This window comes from Lipomyces tetrasporus (genome assembly GCF_029532465.1).
Source record: "Lipomyces tetrasporus strain NRRL Y-64009 chromosome Unknown POJ06scaffold_12, whole genome shotgun sequence".
Lineage (NCBI taxonomy): Eukaryota > Fungi > Ascomycota > Lipomycetes > Lipomycetales > Lipomycetaceae > Lipomyces > Lipomyces tetrasporus.
The window spans coordinates 313,351-327,809 of NW_026611607.1; the positions used below are offsets into that span (position 1 = coordinate 313,351).

The following is a 14,459-nucleotide window of genomic DNA, read 5'->3' on the forward strand; positions in this document are numbered from 1 at the left end:
CACCATCACAATCATTTTTCATTTAAAAGCCTAAATGATGTTAGTATCTAATGCGACACTGTGCAATGAGCCCTTACTATGCTCCGTTGAGTCTGCTCCGACGCTGCTCGTGCTCGAGCTTCCTCCCTGAACATTCTGCAATATGGCATCGACATAGTTCGCACCAGACCACTTCTGATGAGTCAAAACATCGCATCCAATTTCCTTCTCCCGCCGCTGAATCAACTCCACGTATGCCTTCATGCCGTCTGTCTTGAACCGGTTTGAAAGCTCGAACGTGATTGTCGCATTGCTGTGCAAGCCAGCCAGCGAGATTAGCTGCAACACATACCCTGCCTTGCCTAAGTCCCAAACAAAGCCCTTCAGGTCCTCGTCGCTGAATCCACGTGAGCTCCAGTTGAACGACGGACTGAGATTGTATACAAGCCACTTGCCCGGGAACTTTCTGTGGATCGCTGCAGCTATTGCCTTAGCCTGAGCAACGTCTGGCTCCTTCGTCTCCAGCCAGAGTAGGTCTGCATACGGAGCATACGACAGCACACGCTTCAAAGCCGGTGCCATTCCATCCCGCACATGGTAATGGCCCTCCCTCGTGCGTGGAGCATCCCAATCAAACAAGAAGCTGCTGTTCGGTCCAAGAAAGGAGTCTGCCAAAGCCCGAGCATCGTAGTTTGAGAGGCCCTTGGACTGTGACAGATAAGACTCGATCTGGTCTGACTTACCAGCGGCAGTCAGCTCACGAGTCACCGCTATAGTCTGTTAGCCCGTAACTAATAGACTACGGTACGAAAATACCTTCATCAAAAGTAACTAATTTGGCATTGGACATCCAGGCACTCTCCAGCTCGTTCAGCTCTGTCGAGGTGATCCCTTTCTGCTCTGCCTCCGTCAGCACCTGCGCGAGAGGTTTGACCTTCTTCGTAACACCCAAGATAAACTCGTGATCCGCTGGATCAACCGAAGAGGACAGCAATTTAGCGGATTCGGCGTCAGTGCGAGCAATGAGCAGGTTGTTCGTACCCATTATGTCCCATTGCATGCGCGTCGCGATAAGGCGGGAAATATTAGTGGACGGCGGAACAACCACTTTGCCGGCCAAGTGGCCGCATTTCTTGCCACCATGTAGCTGATCTTCTATATGAATCGCAGCCGCTCCCCGCTCTGCAAAGAGCTTGGCAAGTTTCATGACAGCCGACAAACCGCCGTGGCCCGTGTCTGCGTCCGCAATAATAGGACGCAAGTAATCGACGCGTCCTTTGCCAGCGAGAACCCGAGCCGCGCGATCCTCGGGCGATAGCGACATCCACTCATGCCATGCTCGTCTGTCATGCAACTGCTGGGCCCTGAACAATCGATCGACCTGGTTCGGCACAGTGTCATAAGGATAGTCGCCCAGATCCGGCGAAACTTCGTTTGTGGTAGTCAACAAGGAAGAACATGCCCAGCCCGAGACGTACAAGACCTCTTGGTTCGATGCCATCTGCGTCATCTGCACCGGGTCAATCGCGCCCAAAGTGTGCACAGGAAGCTTCTGGTTTGCACGTTCGCTGAACAGCGCAAAAAGCTTGTCGGCCTGGACAGACGACTGGTGCGGTCCAGGCAGGGAGAGTGTTCCGCTCTTAGTAGCCACGTCCCGCGCAGAGTAAGGACGTGTGATACCCTTAAAACGAGGAGTTGCCCACCACTCTTCGATCTGCTTGATCTGTGCGCTGAGAGATGCGGATTCCTGGTCCAAAGAAGGCATTGAGAGTCGCGAGACGGGGGTGAATGGCGATACCTTAGGATACACTGTCGAAAGATTCCGACATATATGAGAAACACGTATCATTACGGGTAGATGTGTCTTGTCCAATCTCGTAAAATAATATTATTTTGCGTTGATAACTTGGCTCCGACCGAGGACAGAGGTTCCGCGCGGCGTGCAAACAACTCCGTCCACGTTCAGCGACGGGCAGAACTCCACCGCAAAGCACGGCTATAATTAATATCTTGGACGCAGACTTGCCGCCAGCAGCTGTGAGCTGTGGGCTGTGGGAATATCAATGGTTGGAGTGCGGCTTATGAGAGCGCTGCGGGGAAAACGCAGCGCTGCACGGTTCCGCACTCTGGCTCCTCTACGATCGACTCGGAGAAGATTGTATCCACATTAGCACAGGCTGCACAGCAGTGATTCAATTCGAATTTTCTATTGAAATTTCTATAATCTATTCAGTGGCTGAAACGGCAAGTACGGCAATTACACCGTGTCGCTATTGTCCGCTGCGAAGAACGAAACCCTGGAGATTACGCGGAGCTGGAGTGTAAACGGCCGTCACGTGTGTATATCGATGAACCAAACGGATGTAATCAATCACCTTGACCAAACATCTAGTCAGGACTAGTCCTGTCCTTTGATAAAGATTTACGCACTTGCTCTTATTTTATGTTGCTTTTACCTGATGTGGCCAATGTCGTCTATATGAAATCTTTTTTTGCAGTGATTATGACCGACGAACTAGAACTGCACTATTCGAACAGCCGACAGTCCAAATTCAGTTACGCGCAGTTTGAATCGCTTCGGAAATATAGTACAACCAATCCACTACGGGTTATTGCTCATATCGACCTCGATGCTTTCTATGTATGTGCGATCCGTAAGCGCCTTAAATGGCTCAAGCTGACTGAACGCGGCTGCAGGCACAATGCGAAACTGTTCGACTCGGTTTGGACCCTAATGTGCCATTAGCCTGCCAGCAGTGGCAAGGTCTCATAGCAGTTAACTAGTACGTCGTATCGGTATCTGTGCAGAACAATAATACTAATGGCACACAGCACCGCACGCAAGTTTGGCATCAGCAGACATGAGTCTATAAACGAAGCAAGAAAGAAATGCCCTGACCTAGTATTAGCACATGTCGCTACATGGAAAGAGGGCGATGAAAGCTGGGCTTATCATGAGAACCCAGATGTTGCAACCCATAAAGTCTCGTTGGATCCCTATCGCCGCCAAAGCCAGTTGATTTTCAAGATATTCTATTCGTCGTGCGAGAAGGTCGAGTATGGCGGTCTCGATGAGGCTTTTCTGGATTTGTCAAAGCTCGTATATGAAAGAGCATGTACGGAATTTCCGAAGCTGGAAGCATTGCTGCAGCTGAAGCAGGAGCAAGATAGAATGAGCGATTTCATGCCGCTCCCCGATTTGTCAGATGATCTCAGTTGGGACGGCGAGTTGGTACCATTAGACACAGACAAGGATACGCCAGACCGAGTAATAGATTGGAATGATGTCTTATTTATGCTGGGCAGCAAAATTATTAATGGGGTGAGGCAGAAAGTATGGCAAGATCTGAAGTATACGTGCTCTGCTGGAGTGGCCCAGAATAGGGTGCTTGGCAAGTTATGCAGCGCATACAAGAAGCCAAATAATCAGGTATGGCTTCTTTCTGTTGCTCTTAATCAATTAAATCTGATTGCTTCTATTCTAGACCGTCCTCCGACATGACGCTGTCAATGGATTTATTATGACTCTCAACTTTTCTAAGATTCGCGGATTGGGAGGCAAACTGGGTCACGAAATATCGCGTCATTTTAACGTCCCCCAGGATGGTTCGATCCCATTTCTTTTGCAGATTTCTCTTCAGGACCTCGTCCTGGCACTCGGTGAGGAAACTGGTAATTGGCTTTACAACATTATCCGTGGTCGAGACTCCAGTGAAGTCAAGCCCCGTCCGGAAATTAAGTCGATGTTGTCAGCTAAGAATTTCAGACCAAGTATCACGACATACGAGCAAGCAGAGAAATGGCTACGAATTTTTGTTGCTGATATAATGGGCCGTATCCTAGAATTCGGCACCAGCACTCCAGGTGGCGCTATTAGAATTCCTAAAACCCTGGCTCTTCATCACCGGCATGCCAACGCAGTTCCAAGTTCCAGGCAGGTTCCGATTCCTGCATGCCAGCCATCTAATTTAGAGGACACTCTGTTCCAGACGGCCAAACTTCTATACCGACAGATCGAGCGAGAAAAAGAGGGATCTATGTACCCGTGCTATCAAATGAGCATGACTGTAAGTGGATTCGATTCGACCGTTTCTCGAAATCATGCCATCGAGGGATTTCTTGTAAAGAGTGCCAAGAAAATGGAAGATGTGGAAGAGAATGTGGAACGAGAAATCGCCGCGGGGACTAAAATCGCCAAATCATCGCCTTCCAAGAGAGTCGGCATTGAGGCGTTTCTAGGTCGAGAGCAAGAACTATCGAATATCGGTGATATCGATGCGGAACAGGATTTACAAGATCACGTTGGTAGCAAACCTGGCGATCCAACAGCTACTCGTTCTGCTGTGGGCGATCGTTCAATATGTGACTTGGACATTGACTCCTTTGTTTGTGGGGAATGTTCTAAGCGCATAAAATCTGAAGATGCAGTGGAACATCAAGATTGGCATTTTGCCTGGTCTGTAGCAAAGCAATTCCGGCAGGATAAGGATCAAAATTCTCAACCGTCCGCACCACCAGCTTTGAGTCAAATCGAGAAAATGGATAGTCCAGCGAAACGGAGGGTTGGTAACGTTGGTAACGGGCCGTCCACAAAGGCACCAAAATTGGAAAAGGGACAGCGAAAACTATTTGGATGATTTGTATTAATATTTCTGGCGTTCGGGAGTGTGGGCTAATATAGAGAGATTTTATATTTATATGTTCATCATCATTCCCTTGTATTAGACGGCACCAGACCCAACGTTTTACAACGCCGAAATCCGATGACACCTTGCATGCCAGTCATGTGACCATGGCTGGCAAGGAGACAAGTCTCAGCGCACTCCTCGGCCCGTACGGCTAAGTTAACTCGGCCGACCAAGTAAAGTGCTCGCACATACAAATATCTATCTAAAGGAACATCCATTTGGACAAAGGTGTAGGGAAAATTCCTCCGGGCAAAACAAAAACCCAAGTGGGAAAACAAATATTCCCGGAGGTAAAAACCTAGCACTGTTCCTTGCGAGCCTGACGGCTCCCCCCGTGCCCACAGTCGAGACCGTGTCGCCGGAACCGGTGGCGACCAAGTGGCTTGGTTCTCGCCATCTTAGCCTTACCCAGTTCCAAGGCGAATCTGCGTACTCGTATTAAAGAGGATCTCAACCTGACATGGCTCCCCTCTTGCCCCCTGTAGAGGACGCATTGCCGAAACCGGTGGTCGACCAAGTGGCTTGGTTCTCGCCATCTCGGACTCAACCCGGTTCCAGGCTGTCATCTTGCCCTGTAGAGATTAGAGAACACCGTCTGCCTGCATTAGAATGTTAGCCACATGACCAGATTGTAGGAATTGTAAAATACTCGCATGCGTTCGAAGAAGATCTCAGCCTGTGACAGGCTCCCCTCTTACGTTCGCGTGTCTAAGAATCTGATTTTGGCTAGCGTCATTGCATCGATAACTTCCCTCTTGCTACTGGCACTTCCTTACCTTGTTGAGAAATGCGCCGCAGGAACGGGACCAAGAGACTTGGTTCTCGCCGACTTGGACCGAATCCTGCGACGCGGTCTGTATGTAGACGGAAATCTGCTTTGGAGTGGACGGAGGCGGCAGTTGGTTGTATTATAATTGGAAGTCGGCTTTTGCTGTGCAAAGCTCATACCCATCATTTAATTAATTTGTTTTTTGTGCAACGTCGAATAAATCGCGCATGCAGCAACTCCATGTGAGTTTTCTTGGCAGGATGCGTTGTTGGTCACGGAAGCGAGAAATAGACGAGGACATGACTGAATGGGCGATGCGAGTCCGCGATCGCAGCGCGTCTGGTTTGTTTACTGGTGATGCAGCGTCCGTGCGCGCCCTAACCCCATGTTTCCAGCAGCCGCACGCGAACTCGCCGCGCTCGACTGTCTCGAAATACAGCAGATCTTGTCCGGACAGTTAGCTCATATTCGGTAATTTATTAACCTAGCAAAGGGCACATTCAAAGCTTAGTGGTTCAAAATACAATGCCACGCTTGGAAGACAACGGAGACAACGGAGACAACGGTATATTGGAAGCCATACTAAGTGGCGGAACGCGATCGCGGTTCGCATGTTTTGTGTAACAATGAATAAATGGCGCACGAAGCGGTTCTCTTGGCAGACTTTAGATTAAATTAAGTCACAGCTAGTTTATGATAGTCACATGTCGCTGCTGTCATGTGAGAGATGGTTGTGGCAGACTCGGAGTGGCCGCGAGCATGATGCGACGCTATTGGGCGTGTCGTCGGTGTGTAGCGGATCCCACCCCATAGTTAATCGTGTCTGCAGTAGATTTCGCTATTGGCGTCGTGCGGCTCAAGAGAAGTCGATACACTTCCACGTACTGTAATGATAATTTGACGCTCTAATACAAGTCATTGAGTGTTCGCACGCGTCTAACAAACGAAGCCGAGATAGCTTTATTTACTCAGTTTAGCTCCCAACGTCGAACAACATCAAAGACGATCTATAGTCCCAGATAACTCGACTTCGCTTTAATCAATGTATATCAGCAGAATAGAACGAATTAACTCGTATAATAAAAATCACTCTTGCGGTCGAGCTAAGTGATGCGGATTCGATGACAGTGAGTCAAGGGTCAGGGCACGCACGGACGGGCAGTAACTAAACAAATCACTCGTGCTCGACACTCGCCGCCGACACTCGTTCACGCGTCTCGCGCATCGCCCTGTTCTTGTCTATTCTGTTTCCTGTGCCTCTCGTCTGACTGTAAATGTCCCCGCTGTCGCCACTGCCGTGGTGTCCCGCTTAATCTCTCAATCTTCCCTCTCGCCTTCGTTCGAACATTATTCCGCCATGGATTTGCAACAGACAAAACAGCAACAGCAACAGCAACGTCTCCCGGTACCCTTCTGGAACAGTGTTTCTGCTCGTGTAAGCGAGCAAATGTGGTTGCCTTCGTCGTCGTCGTATCAAGCCAAAGACTGGGGCCAACAGGCAACTGCACGTGGTTGGGGGAAAAGTCTCAGGTGGTCTTCCCGCGCTGAGGTCCGCTACGACATCGAATGGCTACTGGATCACGACACTGCTGAGGAAAGGCCGGCCAAAAGGCAGAAATTAGAAAAGGCGGCTGCGCAGAAGGCGCGAAAAATAAGACTGTACCCCACGGCGGAGCAGAAAAAGATTCTGCTCAACTGGATGGGGGCAGCGCGGTGGACGTACAACGAATGTCTGCGCGCCATAGAGGATGAGGGAGTCCCTAGATCGAAGAAGGCGTTGAGAGCCAGGGCAATCAACAACGAGGCGACAGAGACGCTCAAAAAGCCCTGGCTCCAGGAGACTCCCTATGATATCCGGGATGCGGCGATGGATGACCTCCTGAAGGCATTTAATTCCGGAGCAGCTAGGTACAAGAATGACAAGAAGCTTTTAAGATCCGGTACCGCTCTGGCAAAAAGTGCTTTCAGGAGAGCATTGTCATCCATAGCAAGCACTGGGCGCGCGGCAGTGGGAAGTACGCCTTTCTTCGGCATATGAAGAGTGCCGAAAAGTTGCCAGAGAAGCTGTCTTCTGATAGCAGACTGGTGATGGAAAGGTACACAGGCCACTTTTACCTGTGTGTCCCCGGGCCGCTGGAGATGGTGGATGGCCCAACTGGAGTTCCGAGGGCGATATCGTTGGACCCCCGGAGTACGGTCGTTCATGACTGGGTACACGCCGGACGGTGAAGTGGTCGAACTTGGCAAGGGAGACGTTGGCCACATCTACCGGCTGTGCCACAGAATGGACGACCTGCAGAGCCGGTATTCGGTTAAAGGGCTCGACCATCGAAAGAAGTGGCGTATGAGGAGGGCAGCTTCTAGGATCCGCCGACAGATAAGAAACCTGGTAAATGACATGCATTGCCGGACCGCCAGGTACTTGTGCAGTTCGTTCAATTTGATCATTCTGCCAACACCCAACGAAGCAGATGATTAGCAGGGGACGTCGCAGGATTGGATCCAAGACAGCAGCGAGTGCCATGGTCACTTGGGCCCACTACCGGTTCCAGAAGCGCCTCCTGGACAAGGCAAGGGAATACAAATGCTGCAAAGTGGTGCTGACCAGTGAGGCCCACACAAGCAAAACATGTGGAGCATGTGGGCGTCTGAACAACGTTGCGGGCAGCAAGGTATTCAAATGCTCACACTGTGGCTTTGACTGCGACCGGGATATCGACGGGGCGAGGAACATCCTGATAAGGTACTGTACCAAGGTGGCAGGAGGGGAGTCTGTCACAGACTGAGATCTTCTTTACATCAACCCGGAAAGACTTCATAGGCCCTGAGTGCGCCAGGCCACAACTACCCAGGAAGACACGTATTGTAATGCCCCGTCACATCACGGTGATAAGTGGTACCGGGATTGCGTACGCAGCACAAGACACGTGCGGATGCGGCGCGATGACGTACGTACGGAAGCGGCTCGCCCCACCGTTCCGTCGTCATATATGTGATAATGTGTATTGTGTTAAAGATTAAATGTATAAATAGTCTACACAAGAGCAGGGAGTGAGGGGGCAGGCTTCAATATAATAATTGAAGACAAAAAGCTATCGTACAACTTCCCTCACCCTTTTATTTTACCGTGCTTCCACTCTGTGGTGCACGTTACAACTTTGAAGCCTCTACGTGTGAGGCCGTTGCTACGTTAGCTATTCAGCTGTCATTTATAAGACCTCTCCAGCATGTCACAGTACTCTTCTAGGGATAGTGAGGGTCCCGAGTATATCCCTTCTCCTTCTACTGCTGAGCAGCAACCCTCCATCCAATTTGAGACGTTTTCGTTGGAAGAACTGCTGCAGATAGTTGAGGATGGAATGGACAGCGACGGAGCCCCGTTACACAATGATGATCTCAATGCAATCCAAGTTAGGATAGCTTGCTGGCGCCGACTCCAGAACGAAGTTCAAGGTGCTAAGAATGATCTCAAGCGCCGCGACCGTGGGGATGATGACGTCATTGAAGGCATTCCCGGCAAACGCATTGACATCAAATATGACGAAGTCGAGTCATTGACACTTAAGTCCTCTTTTCGGGCTTGGACTGATTGGAAGGCCGACCTAGAGCGCGTTTGGGCCGGGGCCACTTGGAAATATCAACGCGAAAACCTGAAGATCATCAAAGCGGTCTCGAAGATGGACAAGGTTTGCAGGGCCCGTTGGAATGCTTACGTCCGAATTAACCCGGACAAAGAAGAAGATTACGCCCACTTTTTAGGCTGGACACGCACGCTCGTCCGCCATAACGTCAGCTTTGAAACTACCGTCTACGAGGAATATGAAAAGGCCACTCAACGAAACAATCAAAGCCCTGTGGACTTTGATGCTTACCTGAGTTCGATTGAAAGAGAATTGCCCGAAGTTCCTGATTCCGTCCAAGCCAACCGGTTTTACGCAAAGCTAAATGAGGACGTTGTAAAGCAAATCAAGATATCAGGACTTCAAACATTGCCTAACACTCGCACCGGAATGGTGGCTTTGGCACAACGAGTTTGGGAAGGCCTTCGCCCAAAACGGAATGTTCCAGCTTCCGAAGCTAAGAACACTGGTTCATCGTCTCTGCCAGTGCAAAGCCAACGACCGCGCCCATGGAACAAGCTTTACAATGGCCGTCCAGAACGTCAGTGGTCTCGAGATGGGAATAAGTCTAGCGGCAATAACGATTTCCGGAATCACAAAGACATTGAATCGAACGGTCATAAGGAGAAATCGTCGAAGACTGAAAAGCGGGAACTAACTTGTTATTCATGTGGAGAACCGGGCCACATAAAGCTCAATTGCCCGTGCAAAGACGAGCACATCCAGTCCAAGTCTAAGCCCCGTATCCAGCAGCAAAGGGTAGTTCAACCCAACCAAGCTTCCTCAGATGATGAGTCGTCGGGAAACGAGTAGGGGTCGCTGTAACAACCCCCCTCTTCCCCGGAGTAGATTGACATGTCACTGGTGATGGATATATCACTGGGTGGTTGAGGTGTCAAGTGTGATTGATATATCACAGGGGAATGGACATATCACAGAGTGATATTGTGTGATGTAATTATAGTTTGTATTATCGACATCACATAGGAGATTCCGGAATCACCCGGTCTCTCAAATGTCGATCTATAAGAAGGTGCCTCTGATCTTCAAGGAGGAGGCAGACTTCAGTCGAATAGACATTCCCCCCCCCAACTTGCATACTTTTTCTAGCTACGCTATAGTGATCCCTCCCTGAACCCTTTTAGTGCAACCGCACGTTACAACTTCTGAAGTCTCTTTTATCTCAGGACTGATCACTATGGCCAGACGGAGTACCAGGTCGGTTGGCAGGAATGTCATTGTTCGGGACGCAAGTCCTATCTCAGAAAACATCAACGGTGATGGCATTGATGTTCTAGCGCCCATGAGTCTCAACAAGATGCAGCAGCTCATCGAAGAAGAAGCGCTTTCGGTCGAACAACTTCAGACTCTTAGTGATAGAATCAGAGAGGCAACGAAGGCTCGCGAAGGAACCTTACGCCGAAGCCGACATGAGTCAGACAGTGATGACGATGACGACAGGCCCCGGAAGCGACGGGCTGACCATGATCTGAAATACACCAATATCAAAGAACTCAAATTGGGAGCTACACTGAAGCAGTGGACAAATTGGAAGTTGGAGATCAATCGGGCATTCGATGGAGCGCCGTACAAGTATGATAACGACCGCACGAAGGTGATCAAGGCGTTGATGCACCTTGGTGAAGATTGCAAGACTTTGTGGAATAACCACATACGCCGGCATCCTGATGATGAATATGCCTGGAAGACATTCATCGCTTGGATTGAGAAAACAGTTCGGGACCATGGTAACTTTGAGCTGAACACTTATGGAGAGTGGACCAAGGCGCGACAGCGTTTTGATCAGACTCCCTGGTCGTTTGACGCCTATTTGGCCAGTTTGGAAGTCGAGTTGGAGCCCACGACTGAAAGAACAAGGGCCATGGACTTTCTAAGCAAGCTACAGCCACATCTACAGAGAGTTATTGAGTTGAGTGGGGTAAATCCTCTGCCGCAGACGCGACAAGAGATGGTTGCCCTTGCCACTCGGATGTGGGAAGGCTTGAAAAGGCAAGGGAAGACAAGAGGTCGAGATTTATTGGACGAGAAGACAACTTTGCATCAGAGCAATTCGTTGTCGTTCAATCGTGGCAAGAGGGTTCAGGAGAAGGACCAACCCTCTGATCAGAAAAAAGAAAAGAACAAGCCACAAAGACTTGATGCTAAGTCATACCCGAAGGAGTTTGCATCAGGGCAGAATAACAAAGGTGAGAAGATATGCTATCGTTGTGGTAGCAGCAAGCATCTTTCCTACGATCATGGAAAAGAAGAAAAGGACCTCCATGACAAAAAGGCAGTTATGCCAAAGAAAGAGACGCCAACCATCAAGACAATCAGAGCAAGTAGACGCAAGAAAGGCCACGATAGAATGGCTGAGCGGGCATGGGAATTTACCGATTCGGAAAACGAGTAGGGCTCTCTCCTTGCCCTAGAGAAGAGCCCGAGATGCGCATTGGACGATACTTGCGTACAAGGGGCAGATTTATCAGCAGCGCAGGGGCAGAAGACATTGACATTGCCCTCGACACCTGTGCTGAAGTGGATGTTGTTGGAATTGATTTTGCCAAACGACATGGCTTGAGGCCCTATATCAAGAAATACCCTCAACTTCTAGAGGGAGCGGGAACTTTAAGGCCAAGGACCTGTGGGGCGTTCTGGGTTTCCTGGGAGATGACCGATTATCAGGGAATTGTTCGCTCCTACACAAGACCGTTCTTAGCAGTTGAGAAAGCGTCGAGTGATGCTCCATTATTGCTTGGAGAACGCACTTTAGCGGAGATTGGGATTACAGTCTCGTTGAGAACTGAAGAGAAGGGCGGAAATAAGTGGCGATATGACCTGAACATCAGCGGCAAGTCCTTCATTAAGGCTGAGTCTTCGAAGCGATTTCAGAAGAGGCTGAGAAGTAGCCCGAAGGTGTATGCCCTTGTTGCTCAAAATGTTCCTGACGAGAATGAGAGTGACAACAAGAGCCAGGGCAACCTTCCGGAGCAACTGACTAGTTATGGAGACGTCTTCTCAGCGCACAATGCTGCCACATTGGCACCGAATCGCGAAGGAGTCGACTTAGCCATCGAGTTACAGGACGGCAAGGAGCCTCCATTTGGACCGCTCTATCCGCTGTCACGGACAGAGCTAGAGGCTCTACGTCAATATCTGGAAGAGAATCTTGAGAAGGGATTTATTCGGCCCTCAAAGAGCCCTGCCGGGTCTCCAATTCTGTTTGTACCAAAAAAGGATGGCACCCTGAGACTCTGTGTGGACTACAGAGGATTGAATAGTGTCACGGCCAAGAACAGATATCCTTTACCTTTGATTGGAGAGATCTTGGACAGAGTAAACGGTGCTACCATATTCAGCAAGATCGATTTGAAGGATGCGTACTATCGCATCAGAATCAAGCCCGGAGACGAATGGAAGACTGCGTTCCGCACGCGATACGGTCATTTCGAATATTTGGTGATGCCGTTTGGGCTGACCAATGCACCCGCGGCATTTCAGGCCTACATCAACCATACCTTGCGGGGACTGGTGGATGATTTCTGTATAGTGTATCTCGACGATATTCTAGTTTTCTCCCGATCCGAGCAAGAGCATACAGAGCACCTCCGCCAGGTCTGTGAAAGACTGCGGCAGGCTGAGCTATATGCCAAACCCTCAAAGTGCCAGTTCTACCAAAAGGAAATGGAATTTCTCGGCTTCATCATTAATCCAGAAGGAGTCAAGATGGACCCTAGCCGGGTCAAAACCATTTCAGAATGGAAGAAGAACCCTCCTGAGTCATTTAGGGATGTACAAGTGCTATTAGGGTTTTGCAATTTTTATAGGCGATTCAGGGAGGGATATTCCAGCCTTGCTCGACCTCTTACGAGCCTGATGAAGGGCAGTAAGAATGGCAAGAAGACAGGAGATTTTAAGAAGGAATGGGGCCAGGCACAGAAAAAGGCATTCATTCAATTGCTTAGTGCGTTCGAGGAAGCACCTTTGCTACGGCACTTTGACCCAGATCGGCCAATTCGAATGGAGACAGATGCGTCAAAATTCGGCTTGGGAGCGATCTTGTCACAGTTGTTTGAAGGGCGCTGGCACCCTATCGCTTTCTATTCCAAACAATTCAAGGGCCCTGAATTGAATTACGGGACCCCTGATCAAGAAATGATGGCTATTGTCGAAGCTTTCAAGCATTGGCGACATTATTTGGAAGGCAGTGCGTACCCTATTGAGGTGTTAACTGACCATCATAACCTACAGGGTTTCATGAAACAACCAAGACTTAATGGCAGGCAAGCACGATGGTGCTATTACCTGACGCCATATGACTTTGTGATTAAATGGCGATCAGGGTTGACGAACCCCGCTGATGCGCCGTCACGAACTATGATATCCAGGCGGAACGAAGTTCTCCAGGATCCATCTTCAGAATTGTTAGCTACGCTGGAGGCGAAGATTGCCCGCGTACAACAGATTATCATTCCACATCGCTTGAGGGTGCTGCGGTCCCAAGATGAGGAATTGGATAATAGGGTGCTACGGCCCCGAGATGAAGAACAAAGAAGTCCTCTAGAGGAGGCACCCCTAGAAGATGGGGTAGAGGCTAATCCCCTCTTGAGAAGTCCTCTGGATGAGGCACCCCTAGAAAATGGGGTAGAGGCTGATCACCTCTTGAGACTGGTCAAGTTGCAATACCTGACCAGGAGACGGGCAAGGGCTGCGGTCCAAGCCGAGACACCAACGCAGATGCCTAGTATAGGACTGCGAGAGTTGGTGGCCGCTGCGCAGAAAGAGGATCCTTTCTGCCAGCGAGTGGTTAAAGATCTCAGGAGAGATCCTTTAACTAGACAGTCATTCCAATGTGAGAGCGACGGAGTGTTGCTCTACAAAGGGAAGAGACTGGTGGTCCCTAATCAACGAAGTCTTGTGCACGAGCTTCTGCGATTACACCATGACGCAGAGATCGCTGGACACTGGGGTGTTCAAAAGACCTTGGAATTGCTGCAGCGCAAGTTCAAATGGGAGGGCATGAGGCAAGACGTGGAGGAGTACGTTCAAACGTGTCCTGTCTGCCAGGGAAATGCCGCTCCTAGACACAAGCCATATGGTAAGCTGCAACCTTTACCACCACCGAGCAGGCCGTGGAAGGAGATTTCGATCGATCTGATTACTCAGCTGCCAGTTTCCATGCGGGGAACTGAAGACTATAATGCGATCTTGACGATCGTAGACAGGTATACGAAGATGGCTATATTTCTTCCAATCAGAGATGACATTGCTGCACCGGAGTTGGCTGAGCTCATACACACGGAAGTAGAGCTTAAGTTTGGACCTCCAGCTGGTATTGTAACTGATCGCGACTCAAGAATTACGAGTAAATTTTGGGCAGAAATTTGCTACCATTCATTGGTC

General features: G+C 49.7%; 4 protein-coding genes across 4 annotated transcripts; 3 read left to right on the forward strand and 1 right to left on the reverse strand.

The window, feature by feature from the left end:
- Positions 1-30: 30 nt before the first annotated feature.
- On the reverse strand, positions 31-1,828 carry POJ06DRAFT_203089 (isocitrate lyase; the record flags this gene model as incomplete). The annotated part of the gene is made up of 2 exons (XM_056185305.1): positions 31-749; positions 796-1,828. 2 exons carry the CDS (start codon positions 1,826-1,828, stop codon positions 31-33), a joined length of 1,752 nt encoding a protein of 583 aa, XP_056040492.1.
- A 512-nt stretch (positions 1,829-2,340) lies between these two features.
- On the forward strand, positions 2,341-4,765 carry POJ06DRAFT_262364 (uncharacterized protein). Its single transcript, XM_056188734.1, has 4 exons — positions 2,341-2,620; positions 2,677-2,762; positions 2,812-3,409; positions 3,465-4,765. Exons 1-4 carry the CDS (start codon positions 2,423-2,425, stop codon positions 4,614-4,616), a joined length of 2,034 nt encoding a protein of 677 aa, XP_056040493.1. The 5' UTR covers positions 2,341-2,422; the 3' UTR covers positions 4,617-4,765.
- Positions 4,766-6,560: 1,795 nt separating this feature from the next.
- On the forward strand, positions 6,561-7,691 carry POJ06DRAFT_38767 (uncharacterized protein). The gene has a single exon (XM_056190965.1). It carries the CDS (start codon positions 6,794-6,796, stop codon positions 7,472-7,474), a length of 681 nt encoding a protein of 226 aa, XP_056040494.1. The 5' UTR covers positions 6,561-6,793; the 3' UTR covers positions 7,475-7,691.
- Positions 7,692-8,546: 855 nt separating this feature from the next.
- Positions 8,547-9,982, forward strand: POJ06DRAFT_262375 (uncharacterized protein). The gene has a single exon (XM_056188735.1). It carries the CDS (start codon positions 8,664-8,666, stop codon positions 9,867-9,869), a length of 1,206 nt encoding a protein of 401 aa, XP_056040495.1. The 5' UTR covers positions 8,547-8,663; the 3' UTR covers positions 9,870-9,982.
- Positions 9,983-14,459: the final 4,477 nt, after the last annotated feature.

Bases quoted from the DNA above. Each gene is read 5' to 3' on its own strand.
- POJ06DRAFT_262375 (XM_056188735.1), top strand. From the start codon at position 8,664: ATGTCACAGTACTCTTCTAGGGATAGTGAGGGTCCCGAGTATATCCCT.
- POJ06DRAFT_38767 (XM_056190965.1), top strand. From the start codon at position 6,794: ATGGATTTGCAACAGACAAAACAGCAACAGCAACAGCAACGTCTCCCG.
- POJ06DRAFT_262364 (XM_056188734.1), top strand. From the start codon at position 2,423: ATGTTGCTTTTACCTGATGTGGCCAATGTCGTCTATATGAAATCTTTT. The intron at 2,763-2,811 runs GTACGTCGTATC...AATGGCACACAG, and splicing joins GGTCTCATAGCAGTTAACTA to CACCGCACGCAAGTTTGGCA. The intron at 3,410-3,464 runs GTATGGCTTCTT...CTTCTATTCTAG, and splicing joins ACAAGAAGCCAAATAATCAG to ACCGTCCTCCGACATGACGC.